Below are 18,017 nucleotides of genomic sequence, written 5' to 3' on the forward strand. Positions count from 1 at the left end.
AGTGAAGCCTGAGAAGAGACCTCAAAGCCCGCTCCCACAGAGACACACTTCCTCCATCAAGGCCACACTTCTTAATAGCGCCACTCCCTTTGGGTGCCACTTTCTTTCAGACCACCACAGTAGAGCAGAAGGATTTGTCAAACCTTCAGCAAAGGAGTCTGAATATAGATAAAACAGTGAACCAGGTAAATGCTGCAAGTAAAGGCATGGCTGCTGGTAAAGGCAAATTGAGCTCTTTGCCCTGGCGCAAGAGCAAACCTCAAGGTGAAGATGCCACACATTGAAGACAACAGGGTATAGAAATACATTTAAAATGAGAGTGTCTATAAAGAATGCCTAAGGGCCACTCAGGAACTGTTTCCCCAGGCTTTGGGATTTATAGAACTCACTGCTACCATCATCTTGGGAATCTTGGCTATATCCTGTGTGGGTGACAAAGATTAGTGTTGTCGTGATGAGTTTCTGAGCACAGAGAATGCAGAGCTGTAGAGCTTGACTATGAGAATCTGGAGAAAAGTCAAAGACCAGGAAATGTGTAGAAGAGCTGGGGGTTCCTACATGGACCCCTGAGTAGGCTGCAAAGATGACGCCCAAGTTTCAGTGGAGACACCAGGACACTGGAAACACCAAGAGCAGGTGACATATGCTGATAAAACCTATAGGCAGTATTGGAGGCTCCCCAAAAGGAGCCCATGTGTACTGCAGGCTGCTGGGGAGGGGTTACCCCAGTCCCTTGAAGTGCAAATGATGTCATCATTTGCCCTGTATGCCAGACACAGAGCTGTATAATTTAGTGCTTTGGGGTTACCGTGACTATGGAGATGTTTGAAATTGGACTGAATATTGAGACCACAGTCAACATGTCTCAGTGCGTAGACAGTTGTACTAGTCACTTTTCTACTGCTGTGACAAAACACCATGGAGTGAAGGCACCGTGGCAGGAGCAGGAAGCCGAGGGCTCACATCTTGAACCATAAGCCCAGTTTAAGCTCTCAAAGCCATCTGATACTTTCTCTAGAAATGCCTGTCAAGCCTTACTTGGCACAGCTAAAACTCTACCTCTTTCCCCAAAGACCCGCAGAAGCAGCATCGCTTCCAGCAGGACTCTCCTCCAAGAAAGCATCCACTTTTCTCAGCCTTCTGGTAGCTTAGAGTCATATCTTTTCCCATCGCATGAAAAGCCCAGCTTGCCCCACACCATCGCCCATCTCTAGAGGGAGGCAGAAACCATTCTGGCCCATGACTTTAACTGGCTGATTTCCTTCCACTGGGCCTTGGGATCAACTCAAATAGTTCATAGCTCTGTGCTGCTGAGAGATCTGGGGCTCCCCAGCCTGCTCTGTTGGGACAGACCAGTGTCTCAGAAACAGTGATTAGCTGGGACAATACAACAATCAGAAAATGTCACTTGAGGGTATGTGTTCATAAGATTGCAAAAAGACAAGCAGAAGGCAGGGAAGCTGTTGATGTCCAAAGCACCAGGTCAGACCAGCGCACAGCACAGCCACTGCAAACGAAAAGACAAAATCAGTGCATAGCCTATAGGGAGTGGGCCTTGGCCACAGAAGTCCTCCTGCCCTGTATGTCACCACCTGTCACAGCTCCATCCTCCAACCAGTGCCACCCTCACTCCCAAGAAGCCCTTAACACAGTCACTAGCTCCCAACTCAGAAGCTCCAGAAAGCATGACTTGGAAAAAGCTCTACACCCAAAAGGGGCTTCCAAAAGCAGGTGTATTGGTGAGCACAATGGGTCTTGTTGCAGTAATAACTGCAGGTTCCATGCCCGTGACTCAAGGACAGGCTAAAGCTCATCAGAAAAAGAATTGCATCTGTGTTGAATAGGACCAAATTTCTTTCCTTGTCATAGACTCCCTAACCAGTGCAGTGCACAGCTCTTTGGCCAGCACTGGCATTCCGTTAGCCACCATCAACACAGTATAGCGAGAATTTAGAGTGTACAAGAGGATGGGCAAGGGTCCTATGCAAACACTATGCCATTTTATACAAAGGTCTGATGCATCAAAGTATCTTAGGAGGATTCTGGAACCAAAGGCCCATAAAGACAATTGTGTTCATATACATATATATCTTTACAAATATATATATCCTTATATAGTCCTTATTTTTATGTCTCTATATGTTGCATTTATGTATATACTCCTACATTTATGTCTATACTTCATATATATTTGTATGCATTCCTATATGTATGTGTAGTTTCTGTAATTATATCTGTATTTTCTATATGTGTGTGCATATATGTTCTTAAATGTACCTGTGTATATAATTCTACAGGAACACTTTTTCCATACTACACTAGTCTCCAGCTATCTACAGGAATCCACAGATATGTTACAAAGAAAGTTTTTCCTCAATCATAGGAAATAATCATTATCATTTCCATTCACAAGGAAAACAAAAAGTAACTGGACTCAGATGGTATAAACCAGCCCTCTAACATGTCAGGGAGGGTAATAACCCGGTCCTCCAACATGTCAGGGAGGGTAATAACCCGGTCCTCCAACATGGCAGAGAGGGAAATAACCCAGTCCTCCAACATGTCAGGGAGGGTAATAACCCGATTCTCTAACATGGGGGGGAGGGTAATAACCCAGTTCTCCAACATGGCAGAGAGGGAAATAACCTGATTCTCTAACATGGCAGGGGGTGGGGTTAATAGCCCGGTCCTCTAACATGGCAGAGAGGGTAATAACCCAATTCTCTAACATGGCAGGGGGTGGGGGTAATAACCCGGTCCTCTAACATGGCAAAGAAAGTATTTTAGCTCCACCGTCCCAGGAGCAGGTCAGAAGCCAATGCTGCCTCATAACTTGGACCCTTGGGTCATGTCCACACTGCCTTCCCCCTGGCGAGAGCCTCCGTTATGCAGAGTGTGCCCCTTACAGTGACGGGTGCTTTCGGCACAGAGGCTGTGTGGCTTGTGCACAGCAGGAACACTCGTTGATTTGCTCTACAGCCCCCTTTCTATAGTTCCATTGTTGGCTTCCAGTGCCTCCTATATGTCAACTCAAAAGTCTCAGGAGTCAGACATCTTAAACTACGTTTGCTCCCCACCAGACACACACGCACATACAAGTGTGCCCACGTTAACAACAGTCTGCCTCTCTGAAATGGCTTTCCATACAGCCGGCTACTACTTTATCTTAAAGATAAAGAAAAGGATGAAAGAGGCAAGAGGGAGGCACTTGATTAAATTATATTAATTAACAAAAATGCTTAACAGATTTAAGAGACTGCCCCATTCCTTCTCCTCACGCCCACCATAGACCATGCGGGGGTTTCCATGGAAATAAGCTGATTGGTTGAAATAAACACAGCCTGGCACCTATTCTGTCCAGGGATTTCAAAGTTTTGTCTACCAGGAGCTCCTCAAGCCTTGAGTCACTTACCTCAGCCAGGGAGAGCTGGACAATGCCATTCTGATCCTTGTCCAAAAGCCTGAACAGTTCTGAAACACCAGACAAGGAAGGAAGTTGGTCAGGTCTGTTTCTGGGTTTTAGATCATCAGAGCGCTGTCTCTGGTCAGCCCACACCAAACCACAGCTTCCTCCCCACCCCCCCGCCCTCCAGATCTCATTAACCCCATGGACCAGCAGTCAGGATGAGTTTTCATGATGGCAGGTGTCTCCCAGACTGAATGGATGGACCAAGTTGTCAATGGAGATGGTTCCTCTGGGTCTTCACTTTCAGATACTCAGCCAAAAAACTGGCATTTCTTTGGTGAGTGGGTTGTGGAAAGTCCAGCTCCTCAGCTCTGTCTCTGGTCAGCTGATTTTGCCCCTAAGGTTTCTCACCCTGCACTCTCCCAATGGAAGAAAGGCCCCCTCCCTTAAGAAGATAACTTACCGATTAAAAGATAACAGCATCCCAAGATGCAAGGGAAGAATACAGCTACTGCCTTCTAGAGGGAGCCCACCCTATTCCTGGAAGGTGGCACATTCTCTCAAATGACCCTCATGGTGGCATACAGGTGAATAACAGTAAAGCTCCTAACACAGGACCCTTAAGAGATTCAGTGCCTTGGCCTAGAGACTTTGTATAGCTCAATAATCAGGACAGCATTCTTCAGATCTCCAAGGAAAAGCAACTTTGGCCCTTAGGTATGACCAACCCAGACATCTGTAGCCCCTAAAGTGTTTATTTCCCCTTCCTCCTGAGTATCACAGTTATAAAAATCCCATCTATACCTCCTTAGTCCCCTGGCTCCAATGGCACTGTCAGGTCTCTCGTCTCCTAGCTTGGCCCTCGCAACGCTCTGTGTCTCTGAGGGAAAGAAGCAAGGCTAAAGAAAACCAAGGCTTACTGAACAGGGTCTCCAGGCGGATCATGCAAGCCACAAAGCTGTCGAAGTCCACGCCAAGCTTGCTGCATGCATACCTCATGGCAACAGTCTGCTGGACCTGGTTGTTGAGAGTGAAACCTGGTGGCCAAGAGGGACTGTGTCATGGGTGACGCAAAGGTCTTAGCGTTTTCCTCATAAGCTTCAAGGTACTGGTGTCACAGGGGCCCTCCAGGATTCTGTGTAAATCTGTAAGTCAGGACTACTCTGCCTCCTCCGAGGAGGCCCGGGAGATGCCCTGCCAACAAGTTTCTCCACTCTTAGGGATGTCCCACCAGCTCCCTCCCAGTTCCAACAGCAGCTCAACCCGAGGATACCCATGGCTACACAACCACAGGAAAGGACAGGTAGAAAGGGTAAGGGGCTTTGTGTCTCTGGACCCCTGCGGAGCCCCACACCTTGTCACCACTGTTACTGCCTGACTCAGTAACAGGAAGATACAGAGCACCGTGGTCTCCTCCTTCCTGGACAGGATGGACCCCAGCAAGGCTTTGCTGTCACGCTGGCATCCAGTGTAAGAAAGCTCTCAGGAATGACCCTTAGCCACTGTCATGAGAAGAGCTATCTACACTGGGCACACCTGGGTCAGAAGGCCTCTTCTACAGGACGAGTCCTCACCTGCTTTCTTAAGGGCTGTCCTCATCTCATGGGCATTCATGGTCCCTACACGGTTGTGGTCCATTTCCTGGTAGATCTCCTGAAGCCAGAGAGAAATCACACATGGAGACTAGCACAGCCCTGGACAACACTTTCCTCCCATTCGACCCCTCTCTTGGGAAGCTAAGGATGTGCTCTAAAGAGATTGCACTGACATCTTCGGAGAAGTTCCCGAGCAGGAAAAACAGAGCTAAAGGTCAGGGTAGCACTTTGTCCTCTGAAGGGGGCTATCGTTAGAGAGGCGGACATCAATATTTCCCACTGTCATTGCCTCCCGGCTCCCTTCTGAACAATGTGCCCAGGTTCAGGTGGTTTTGACCAGAGTCTTAACAGACTAGGATCTAGAGTATTCCAGGAATAAGCATTATAGAGGGTCAGAGAGGAGAAAAGGGGTCATGGCCCAGAAATATGCCCTTCTCTCAAGAGAGGAAGAGAAAAGTGCTAGTTACCAGATACTTGCGAATCTTCAGCCAGAGTGTCTTGAGCTCCTTGGGTCCCAGGGTTCCAGTCCCGTCACTCTAAGCTGGTTAAAGGCCAACATGCACAAACCCTGAATCATCAGTGTATTTCTTCCTCTTATGAGCTAAGCGAGTGCCTTGAAGTCTTAATTGACTTCCTTCCATGTCTGAAGCAAGCCACACAATGGGGTGATGGTGGGAATTAAAATTAGAAGGTCAATTACTCACCCCAGAGGCCAGGCACAGAGGTAGGAGTGAAGAACAAAGCAGCAACCCAAAAGCTCCCAATGACAACCCTGACTAACACCACACCCTCATTATCTCCGGGTCAGCCGGTAGAGCTACATGGTTTATACACTCACTTCCAGACTAAAATTTCTGTGATTAGTGCAACTTCTCATTCAAATCACATTAATATTGTCAGAATGTCAAAAAAAATTACGAGGTGTTGCAACCACGGGGGTCTTCTCAGATGCTATAACAAAACCAGAAAAGGTATGCATGCTGGGAAGGCCCTTGGAATTTTCCACATCCGACTTATCTTTCTTCCAAGAATACTTACTGACTGCTGGACTAGACATGGGGTTTTGGTTTTAAATTGTCCTTACCCTCATAAATTTCAGTCTCTTTTATCACCAATCACACCAACCAATAAACAGCACTGTCTTACAGAATAGGCCATCAATCCTCCCCATGTATGTTAGACAGCCAAATGAGAGCCCAGTTTGCACCCAACTGTGCAAAGTTCTCTGTTCCAGTTTGGATCTGGAATGACACCTAAAGGTCCGCCCTGATAAAGGCTCAGTGCCCAGCATGGCACTCTTGGAGTGGGTTGGGGGAGCTTTGAGGAGTTGGGTCTAGTGGAACAACACAGCCATTAGAGACATGCCCCTGCAGGGGATGTTGGGTCCTGCCTCTTCCTCTCTCTCTTTTACTTCCTGGATACCATGAGGTACACAGTTCTCTTCCCCACCATTCTCTGCTGCCTCATCATAGGTCCAAACAGCCCAAACTGTGGACTCAAAGGAGCCTTTGCTGTTACAAGCCCATCCTCTCAGGTGTTTCATTAAAGCTGTGAAAGGCTGACTCACATCCCCATCCTGTCAGAGCATCCAGTCTGGACTGTATCTCTGATTAGTGGCGCATGTTGGCTGGACCACAGCTCACAGCCTTCCTACAACACAAACAACCCGTCTCCACAGAGCACTGGATGTTGGCTGGACCACAGCTCACATCCTCCCTACAACACAAACAACCATTCTTGGCAGGGTGCTGGGCTCAGGGAAACAGCACTCCGAGTTTTGGTACTTTCTATGCTTGCATCTCCTATCACCCCCACAATGGTTGCATAAAGTAGATATTCTTATTCTATTCTTCTCCAGAAAAAGACCCTAATAGCCCAAGCATTTAGTAACGTCTCTAAATGTATATACCTGATAGGCAATGAAGACATAACGTGAATCTTTGCTTGTTCCAAAGTCTAGATAAACCTATTGGTCAGGGTCTCCAAGACTGAGAGTTAAGCAGTGGCATTTTCAAGTTTCCACGGGTGAGGGAATGCTGATGTGTATTCTGGTGATAGGGTATATTCTTTTGTATATGTGTTGCTCTTATTGGTTAATGAATAAAGCTGCTTTGGCCTATAGTATGGCAGCATATAGCCACACTGGAAGAGATATATAGAGAGAGTAGGCAGAGTCAAGGAAACACTGTGTAGCTGCAGAAGAAGAAAGATGCCCACTGGAACCTTACCTGGCACGACACAGAATACTAGAAATGGGTTAATTTAAGATATAAGAGCTACCTATAAATATGCATGAACCAATGGCCAAACAATGTTGTAATTATTATAGTTTCTGTGTGATGGTTCGGGTTTGGACAGCCAGGAAATGAATGAGCAGTCTCCGATTACGTTCTAGCACTTGAGATACCATGCTAATGGGAGCGCCATCTGTTGTAGGATTCCATGGAGACGAATGTCCACAATGTGCAGATTTACAGAAGTAGACAACGTAGTAGTAGCTGTGATGGAATGAGAATTGGGAGAACAAAGAATGACTGCTAATGATAGTGCAGGATTTAAGTGGGTGTGGGAAAGTGTTCTAAACCAGGTGGTGATGGTTGCACAACTCCGAATCTGACAAAAGCCACGGAATGACGTGTCCATCCCAACTAAGCATATTCTTAAATATGAACTACATCTTAATAGGCTTGCCATCTTTCTTACTCTGCACAGGCATTTTTACCACACATGGAGATTTTAACACCACCCCATATTGAATCTGAACACACTGAACCTGATAGAAGAGAAAGTGGGAAGTACTCTACAACATATGGGCACAGGAGATGGCTTCCTATGTATAACCCCAGCAGCACAGACATTAAGGGCAACATTGAATAAATGGGACCTCCTGAAACTGAGAAGCTTCTGTAAAGCAAAGGACACTGTCACTAAGACAAAAAGGCAACCTACTGACTGGGAGAAGATCTTCACCAACCCCACAACAGACAAAGGTCTGATCTCCAAAATATATAAAGAACTCAAGAAACTAGACTTCAAAATGCTAATCAGCCCAATTAAAAAATGGGGCACTGATCTGAACAGAGAATTCTCAGCAGAAGTTCAAATTGCCAAAAGACACTTAAGGTCATGCTCAACCTCCTTGGCGATCAGGGAAATGCAAATCAAAACAACTTTGAGATACCATCTTACACCTGTCAAAATGGCTAAAATATAAAACACCAATAATAGCCTTTGCTGGAGAGGTTGTGGAGTAAGGGGTACCCTCATTCATTGCTGGTGGGAATGCAAACTTGTGCAACCACTTTGGAAATCAGTGTGGCATTTCTCAGGAAATTCGGGATCAACCTACCCCAGGACCCAGCAATACCACTCTTGGGAATATACCCAAGAGATGCCCTATCATAGTACAAAAGCATTTGTTCAACTATGTTCATAGCAGCATTATTTGTAATAGCCAGAACCTGGAAACAACCCAGATGCCCTTCAATGGAAGAATGGATGAAGAAAGTGTGGAATATATACATATTAGAGTACTACTCAGCGGTAAAAAACAATGACATCTCGAATTTTGCATGCAAATGGATGGAAATAGAAAACTCTATCCTGAGTAAGGTAACCCAGACCCAAAAAGATGAACATGGGATATACTCACTCATATTTGGTTTCTAGCCATAAATAAAAGACATTTACCCTATAATTTGTGATCCTAGAAAAGCTAAATAAGAAGGTGAACCCAAAGAAAAACATAGTTATCCTCCTGGATATTGGAAGTAGACAAGATTGCTGGGCAAAAATTGGGAACTTGGTGGTTGGGTGGGATGGGGGTAAAGGGAAATGGGGAGAGAAAAGCAAAGACTCCAAAAGAAGACAGAATCAGCAAGTCAGCAGCCCTGAGAGATACGGTGCCACTGGGAATGATGGGTGCGTAACTACAGCCAAATCTGAATCTGAGTTGAAATCACCAGAAAGCTTTGATGAGAATGATTCTGAAACCAAGACCCTAACCATGGCAAAGTCAATCAGACTTGAACTATTAATCACAGGCTGAACTATTAATCAAACTTGAACTATTAATCACATTCTGAACTATTAATCAAACTTGAAGTATTAACCACGGGTTGAACTATTAATCCCACTTCCATGGGACCAAGGGCAGAAGGGCTCCAGCACTATTTGGCTAGTGGTCATTTGGAGCTCCGAGGCCACTAGACAGCACCACCTATCTATCAATAATGACGTGAACGGAAATTGGCGACCCCCCACTACTATAACTTTACACAGACACTGCCATATGTAAAGTCACTCTTCCTGCCTTCTCTGGCACTGGTGAAAGGCTCCTGGAGTAAGTTACCAGATTTCATCATAAATGAGACCCTAAGAACTGAAGCAGGCCTCCTTAGGCTAAAGGATTCATCTGCACCACCAGTAAGTGGAGAATGGCCACCTGGACCTGTCCCAGGCAAATCTTAAGGAAATGCTGTTGGTCCATTAGTGCCCTGTACCTTCGTATAGAATTTCCTTGATGCATATAATGTTTTCTCTATTCATCAATGAAAACTCCTACCCATTTATAATAGATTGAGTGTTTAGGTCCCCCCCCAATCCATGTCTTGAAATCTAATCCCAGTATGAAGGGATCAAGAAATGGGGCCTCTGGAAAGTAATTGGGTCACCAAGGGGTACCCTTCATGAATGCAATTGTGCTGTTATAAAGGTAATTCCAGAGAAACCCCTTCTGCCTTGTGAAGCTACAGCCAGGAACCAGGAGACAAGCCCTCAGCAGACACGTCTGCCGTGTCTTGATCCTAGGTTTCCCAGCACCTCACACTGTAAGATATGTCATGTCTATTATTTGTCAGCCATGCAGCTTAAGGTCTTGTGTAATAGTTTTCTGGCAAACACTAAAAAGACCGTTCTTCAATAGGAGATGAGATCAGAGAGAACAAATAGGTTTTATCTTGTGTCATAATCCTAAACTATTGGTAGTGGAGACCCAAGGGCCATGTTGAGAGTCTTAAGCAAAGCTCATACAATGATGAGGGGAGCCAGGGAGGGGCCCTGGTGAGGGTGGAGAGTTGGACAAATTCCAGTAGGTGGGGGCACTGTGCTTAACATAGTGTGGAGGAAGGAGGAAGGCAAAAAACACTTGCTGTCTCTAAGTTCCATAACTTGAGGTACTCGACTATTAAATATCTTGGTTTTTTTTTATAAATAATTGGGAGATAGTCTCAAGTACGGTCAAGACAATTTACAAAACGATGCATTTTTCTTTAAAACTCAAACACCATTCCTGACACATGATCAGTAAGTATGCTTCTTTTCGCAGTTTCTCCCCTCCCCTCCCTCCTTACTGGAAAAAGGTAGAGGAGCCTTTAAAACAGAAAAGAAAAAAAAAGATGTGACATTTAACGGATACATCCAGCAGGCTGATCATTTCTCTGCAAGTGTTGATGTTGAATCCATCAAATTTCATGTCTGTTCCTAAATATTTAAAAAGAAAAGAAGGTGGGAGTCAGGCTTGTTTGAAGACAGGTAAGACAAATGATCTCGGCAGCAGGAGACTATCAAAGAGAGTACAGTTTCAATGGAGACTGTTAGAGCATTGTGGGAGGCTCAGGACAGATATCGCCAGCCTCCTGGTAGCCAGGGATATAGTGTTGAGCAGCACTGGCCTTGTGTTTGAACCTCTGAACCTCAGCCCTGCTGCCCACAGATTTATGTTTGTAGCTTTAGTTTTGCCTGCCATCAAATGGAAACGCAATTGGTGATATTGATGCTACTCGCAACCAAGAACTAGTTGAGCATTGTGGTATGGGAAGCAAAACATGCTGAGTTCTTACTAAAACAGCTCTCCTCTGTTACCAGGATATTGGTGTAAGCCCACCTTCTCTCCATCCCCACCCCAGCCCCTCCTTGGGTCTCCCTGTCACTATCTGATCCCTGCTTGGCAGATGTTATCATCATCCTCATTTTATAACCAAGGATCAATAAACCCAGGAGCTTCTACAGTTTGCTCAAAGTCATTGACCTGTGTAGGGAACAGAGCTGGGTTTTAAACATAGGCCACCTGGCTCCCTAGTCACAACACACAGAGGTTCAATGAAGCTGTCACTGTTAAGCCACAGGAGTCTTGCTGGATCTCCAGACATCCCTGCCCTCTGCCTTCACCTGGGTGCTAAAGACCTTGGAGCCCCTCCTCCTATCTGCTTTAAGCCATAGAAGGAGCAAGAGCAGAGCAGAGAACTGAAGGCCTATCCTAAGCTAGGGCAGAGCTCTGAGCCCCAGGACACTGCTCGGGTCCCTGTCTGTCTCTGAGCTAGAGTGAGAGCCCATCACCCAAGCAGACGAAGACTCAACCCTGACCATGCCCGGACCAGAGCAGAAAGTGCCTGGCTCCATGCTGGCTTCAGTGACACTGAGGTTTGAAACAGGATGCACTGCCCTCCTTGGGGAGCAGGTGGACACCTGGGCAGTCCCCAAGGCTAGAAGAAGTCTGAAACTTTAGGCAACTGAGTATAGACAAGAATGGTCAGAATCGCCCCTCCCAGCTACTTCCCCAAAGAAGCACCATAAAGTGTCTTCAGGCAACATTACATTTGTAGAAGAGTGTCACATAAATCAAGCCCAGCCCAGCTTCCTTGCTCTCAGGACATACAAATAATTGCATTTGATGTCAAGATTCTTGGTCCTGTCAGGTCTGGGTACTTAAAAGTACCCAGCTGTGAGTCTCAGCTCTTCCAATGCCACCTCCTCCCCAGCCTCACCAGACAGAGTCAGGATCTCTAAGGTCAGAGGCAGCCTGGACCCCTCCCCTACCTGGGGTACTTCTGGCCAATCTCTGCCTGCCCCTTCTCTTAGCCCCACCTGGCACTTCTCTTGGATGCCCACAGACTTTCTGGCCGGGGAGAACTCACGTGTAGAAAACACTCCATTCAGGACCCTCTTGAGCTGATTAGCGCTGATCTCAGAATCCTAGAAAGAGCCCAAATGTGAATTATGTCAGACCCAACAAGCTATTTCATGGTGTCCAATTAATGCCGAGGGTCCCTCCTCAGGCAGACTATACGTCCACCCGCCCTTTGATTTTCCAAAGTGTGTGTTATTTAGAAACTCAACCTACCCATCCCCTCTGGTGTCCAACAGCCCGGAAGAGCACAGGAGAGTTAGTGGGGAAAACAGAGAAATGTCCACGGTACAAGCTTGGCACCCGGCTCCACAGAAGGCTGCCAATGCAGCGTCTTTCTGTGTTTCATGGGACTTGCTTGGTCAGAGGGCAGAGTGTGACAAGTAGTGACAGTGGTAACTAGTGCTGATGTACCTCATGCCTGATGTGTGGCTTCATTAAACCTTTAACAAAACTGTATCCACGCTACAGTTAAAGCGCCATGGCTATAGAAACTGCTAATCACTGTGTGTGTATACACATACACACAGACGTACAATGGCTTGTATCCTCGTACCATAACAGCTTGGGGCTCACAGGCACCAAGTACCAGATTTCCCACAGGTGTGGGGGCTGCTATTCCATAGAGGAGCACATTTCAGGATGGAATTCGGATTCAGGGAATGAAGCAGCCCGGGTGTATTTGGTGTGAACACTGAGCCAGAGAGAAGATACATGTCTCAACACCCAGATAGACCTCAGGTAGGGCAAGGGACAAGGGGCGCAGCAGAAGCAGTGGACTGTGCGCTGGGTTCCAACCTAGACAATCGCTCTTGTCCTTCTGTACCCCCCAACCAGGTCCTGACATTGGAGAGCTGATACCAAAAGTGCACAAAGGTCTCCCTGGGGTGTAGGGTGCTCAGCTCTAGACTGACACCCAGGACCCCTCTGAAAAAACCTCTCAGTAGATAAGTTCATTCCTTGACCAGGAATTAAATGGGGCTCTCAGAGACCACTCTGGACCTTGGCTGTGACCTCCATGAGACCTTGTGACCTTGGACTACCTTAACCCTCTGTCACTTTACTAACAGAGGGGGGCATAGTGGCCTGTGTCTTCTCTCCATCGCCCCTCAACGAGAGAGAGAAAGAGAGAGAGAGAGAGAGAGAGAGAGAGAGAGAGAGAGAGAGAGAGAGAGCAAATTTGGAGAGAAATCTACAAACAACAGTGCTTTTCCTCTGGTGTTTTGGATGTGCTAAAAAAAAAAAACAAAAACAAAAAACATGGGTCCTTGGCAGCTGAGGGAACAAGCCTCTGCTGAGAAAAATGCTGGCCTGAGCATCAGCTTAAAGCCAGGCAATGTATTCTGTGGGAGTGCGTGTCAGTGGCCACACAGAGTGCTGCTTGCAGGGTTGCTTTGCTTTGTTGCAAGGGTGTCTGGTATGTCTTGTGTTTTCCCATTCCTCCCTCATCCTCCCCCACTCCCAACAGAGGATTCACCATATATTCCAGGCTGTCCCCAAACTCCTAGCTCCTGCGGGCTTCCAGCCTCAGACTCCCACACTCCTGGAATGACAGACCACTGCACCAGGCTTCCATTCCATTTAAGTCCAGAAAGGCTCTTGGAGCCTCAATGGCAAAAGTGAGGTAGGAAGTATAGCTTTTCCCTTCTTGGGGTCTCTTTAGCACCTTATGACCCATCCAGGATCCCAAACTTCTATGAGGCCAGTGGGGATACACTTGGTCTTGGGTGAGCTCACACTTATGACTGCTAAATGACTAGAACCAAAAATGGACCCTGGGCAGCAGGACAGGGGGAGAAGGAACAGGGGAGCAGGGACAGCTGTGCATACCCTAACCACAATCATATTCATACACACACCAGAGACAGGCTTAGATCCCACAGCACCACTGGTCTCCAGTGGGCGGGGCTGTGTCTCCACTCCCAGAGCAGGTTAACTGAGTAGGCTCCTACTGAGGCTGGGCAATTCCACCTCCAAAGGCTATCGATTTAAAGAGGTCATGCTGCCCTGGCTTTCCAGTCAGAGGCCCAATCTGACAGGACCAATTTACAAAGTGAAAGGCTTTTGGCGAGACCCGGGGATTGGGCTTTTCTATTTTCTCAAGTCAGTCAATGCAGGAAGAAAAGTGGCCTCTGAACAATAGTTACCCTGTCTCTCCCAAAAACACAGGAAAAGCCTGCCAACTTGAGACAGGGTGAGGTGACACATGATAGGCACAGGCTGGAACCCCAGAGTCTGCAGCTCCACCCTCTGTGCTCCAGCAGCCCGGGGGGAATGCAGATAAACTTGACCCGAGCCTGCTCCTGCCCAGCACACAAGGCACCTGCCCTCCATGCACCTTGCCTGCGAACTCCTCAAACAGGCTCCCAAAGTGTTCATCTTCTCCATCCACGTCCAACGGATGTGGCTGGAAAGGACAACAGTGATGAAGTTAAAACAGGAGCTGTGGGGTGAAACAAGGAGAATCCCAGGCCACCATTAGCCATTTAGCATCTACTGTGAGACTGGGCTGGGCCAGGCTTCCCGCTAAGTGGGGACATGCGGTAGTGTGAAAAATGTCGCCCACAGTCTCAGGCATTTGCACCTTTGTTTCCTAGTTGGTAGGGCTGCCTGGGGAGGCTGGAGGTGGGTTTTGGGATTAAAAGCCTCCTTCTGCTTGCTGTTTGCCCTCTCTGATTTGTCTTGCATTTGGAGAGGTGAGCTCTCAGCTTCCTATTCCTGCTGGCATGGCTTCTGTTTGCTGCTATGCCTGCCTGCTGGGATGGACACTTATTCCTCCTGAACAATAAGCCCAGATAAACTCTTACAAAAGTTGCCTTGGGTGCAGTGTTCTCTGATAGCCACAGATAAGTCATGAATTCAGGTGGGTGGTAAGGAAGGGAACCACCCAAAGGGTTGGCAGTCCACCAGGTTGCCATACCTGATCCAGAGCTGCTCGCTGAGTCTACAACCCCTGAATCTCTTCTTTGAAGACTTACTTTAATGCTAACTATCTATATGTGTGGGGAGGGGCATGTGTCTGTGGGTGAGTGTAGGTGCCCAGAGACGCCAGAGGCATTAGAGCCCCAGAAGCTGGAGTTACAGGCAGTTGTGTGCTACTCTGCCCAGGCGCTGGGAACTACATTTATGTCCTCTGCAAGAGGAGTATACACTCTTAACTGTTGAACCATCTCTCCAAACCCCTAAGCCTTGAATTTCGGGTTTCAACCCTGAATCACTTTCAGAGAACAACAAAAACAGACACAAGGAAATCTCAGGCTGGGTCTGGAGAATATCTAAGGATTTTGCCAACAACCTCATAGGAATCTGAACTCCAGAAATCATATGAAAAGTGTGAAGCTGTTCATATGTGTTTTTTGCAGAGTCATAAAAAAAAAGAAGAAAAAGTCTAAAATGGAGTTAAGACCACAACCTAGTAGATACAACAGAACCAGAAGCCAGAAGACTAGGCTCAAAATACAGACGGGTTGCTTGCTGGAACCTATCTCTGCAGACAAGCTCTCACTTCCCAATGCTAATATCAAACTACCCAGGACTGATACAAAGTGTCACCTACGTAGGACTGTTACATAGTGTCATCTTGAAAATGAAATGAGAGCTAATGTGTGTCAGTCCTTTGAAAATCACCAGGCATTCTATGGTGCCTTTGACAGAATGCTTTCCAAAGTATCCCTGACTGTCATCACCAAACAGAACGGAAAAGCCGAAGCTTCCCAGACAGCCTGAAGAGTCTCCAGAAACCATGTTGATTTCTTCCAAAACCCTTAGAATAAGTACACAAGGCCCAAGATAGCCTGATGATGCTATAGTCATAAGTTAACAGTGGCGGGAATGATGTCGTCCTTACCTACTGCCTGCGACTTAGTGTGGCCACGCTGTGAGGTCATCTCATTACTATACACTTTTCACAGATGGGGAAATGGAGGTTTAGAGAGCTAAGGAACATCACAGAAAGATAGTAAGAGCCAGAGGTCGGGGAGGATGGCTACAAAGTGGTGTCTCCTAGACATGAGAACTCACGGTAGCTGTGATCTCCCTACACAGCCCTGCACAACATGCCAGTGTGGGTAGGTGAGGTGTGTGAGATTCTACCCCTAACTGAGAAGGTTTTGGCAGGTGATGGATGCTGATGGAGGAAAGGTCAGTTTTCTTCAGCCGTGGGGCCATGGTAGATTGCCCATGCTCCAACGAGTGACCTGGCTCCTATTTATGGTCAGCACTGATCATGTTCAGTGGATTATGAAGCAGGGGAAGGAGAAGAAAGAAATGAAGATGAAGTTGCGGGGAGTTGGAGAGGAGAAGTGGGGTATATATTATCTAAATACATTGCTAAAGAATATAGAATTAAAACACAAAAATAAGCAGCTAAGTGACAGGAGACAAGATTACACTGTGATTTAATATAATGATAGAACCAAGATTCAAATGTCCTTCTCTGCCGTCCTCTAGAGTAACAACCAGAGACTGCTCAAAGAATTAACAAACCAACACTTGGAGATTTGTACAGTAAAAACACACCCATTCTGGTAGGCCATGAGATTTCCTGTCTCCCAAATCTTATTCTCTCAGCCTTTGTGGCTCTACTGCAAGGCTGCCAAGGCTAGCATCACCCACACATCCTATTCTCTCAGCCTCCATGGTTCTAACATGAGGTTACTGATGCTACCATCACCCACAACATCCTATTATCTCAGCTTCCATGGCTCTCACATAAGGTCACTGATGCTGCCATCACCCACAAGATGCAAAAACTAAAAGCCACACACACAGTTTCTTTTATAAGGAAAAGGTGACAGTTTCACACTTATGATTTAAAGTGGTTTTACAGGAGAGAAAGTCGCTATATTGTTCATGTACTTTAAAGTCTAGTGGCGAGCCCATAAATTCTAGATGGAGCATAATATTCTATTATTCTGGGGAGAAAAGGTATGAAATTGCATTTTAAAGGGCAGAGCCAAGTGAGGCAGTGCGCCCTCGAATCCCAGTCTCTGAGAGACAAAGGCAAGAGGAACAGGAGCTCAAGGCCAGCCTGTGCTGCATAGCAAGACCACTCCTCGGGCACATACATGACAATCTAGTGCACACATATGGACAGATGGTGTCTGCATCAGACAGTCTGCCAATGAGGGGACCCGTACGCTGGATGTGGGACTGTTGGGACACACAGAATGGGAGGATGTGTTTGTACAATGACAAAGAGCTTCAGAATTGTTCATCCATTATCTGGGGCAAACTGGAGGCTTCCCTGGGTCTGTGAGCAAATACAGTGAGCGTTGAACAAGATTTTGCAGTGTCTCAAACAATGTGTTGCCCAAGGAGTGTCTACTCTCCTGGCAGAACGTGTGTAGAAACATTTGGTAACAATAGGACAAGGGAGGAGTCTCGTGACTAACCTGGGTGCTGATACCCTCTTAGCAGGCCTGCTCAAGGGCACACATCTGAACATGGAGAGTGGCTGGTTCACAAGGCAGCCAAGCCCTTTGCTTGTCTATCTCACTGTCCATGACTTCGAGGTGAGGGCACAGGAGTTCCAGAAGGCCACGGCTCTTCCTATCTCCTGCAAAGTCCTGAGTCTAACGAAGACATTACCACTGCCATGTGTACACAGGCGGGTATGGTGTGTGTATATTCTGTGTATGTGTGTGGCATAAGTCTTGTCATTGTGCTTTATACATGCATGGGATGTGTAACGTTATGATGAAGTGTATAATATACACACATGGTATGTGTATGTGCAAGTATGCAGTCTGTATGGTAGGTATATGGGAGTCAATATGTGGGATATGATGTTTTTGATAAGCATTGTGGTATATATTACGTGTGTGATGTGTATATAGTATGCATGTATGGTATATGTTTGTGGTGATTATGTGGTTGTGTGGTATAGGGTATGCATGTGTGTGGTGTGTATATAGTAGCATATGTGGTATATTTTATGGTGAGGATGTGGTGAAGTATGGTAAGTATGTGTGTACAGTATGTGCATTAAGTCATGTGTTTGTGGTGTGGTATGTATATGTTGGGACAGAGGTGGCCACAAAGAGAAAGAGAATCAAAGATTCTGTGAACTAGAATATGCTGGAAGTCCCAGGACTTAGAATCCCTCGCATGG

General features: G+C 46.6%; 1 protein-coding gene across 1 annotated transcript in view; it reads right to left on the reverse strand.

The window, feature by feature from the left end:
- Positions 1–1,483: 1,483 nt before the first annotated feature.
- Positions 1,484–18,017, reverse strand: part of Capn8 (calpain 8) — a 73,201-nt gene continuing 56,667 nt past the window's right edge. The window contains exons 14-21 of the mRNA XM_005348931.1: positions 14,244–14,312; positions 11,916–11,973; positions 10,418–10,482; positions 5,469–5,537; positions 4,981–5,059; positions 4,327–4,443; positions 3,413–3,471; positions 1,484–1,507 (exon numbers count right to left, since the gene is read on the reverse strand). Coding sequence (XP_005348988.1) covers positions 1,484–1,507; positions 3,413–3,471; positions 4,327–4,443; positions 4,981–5,059; positions 5,469–5,537; positions 10,418–10,482; positions 11,916–11,973; positions 14,244–14,312 — 540 coding nt within the window. The remainder of the gene's footprint in view (positions 1,508–3,412; positions 3,472–4,326; positions 4,444–4,980; positions 5,060–5,468; positions 5,538–10,417; positions 10,483–11,915; positions 11,974–14,243; positions 14,313–18,017) is intronic.

The sequence above is a fragment of the Microtus ochrogaster genome, chromosome 6, assembly GCF_000317375.1.
Source record: "Microtus ochrogaster isolate Prairie Vole_2 chromosome 6, MicOch1.0, whole genome shotgun sequence".
Classification (NCBI taxonomy): Eukaryota; Metazoa; Chordata; class Mammalia; order Rodentia; family Cricetidae; genus Microtus; species Microtus ochrogaster.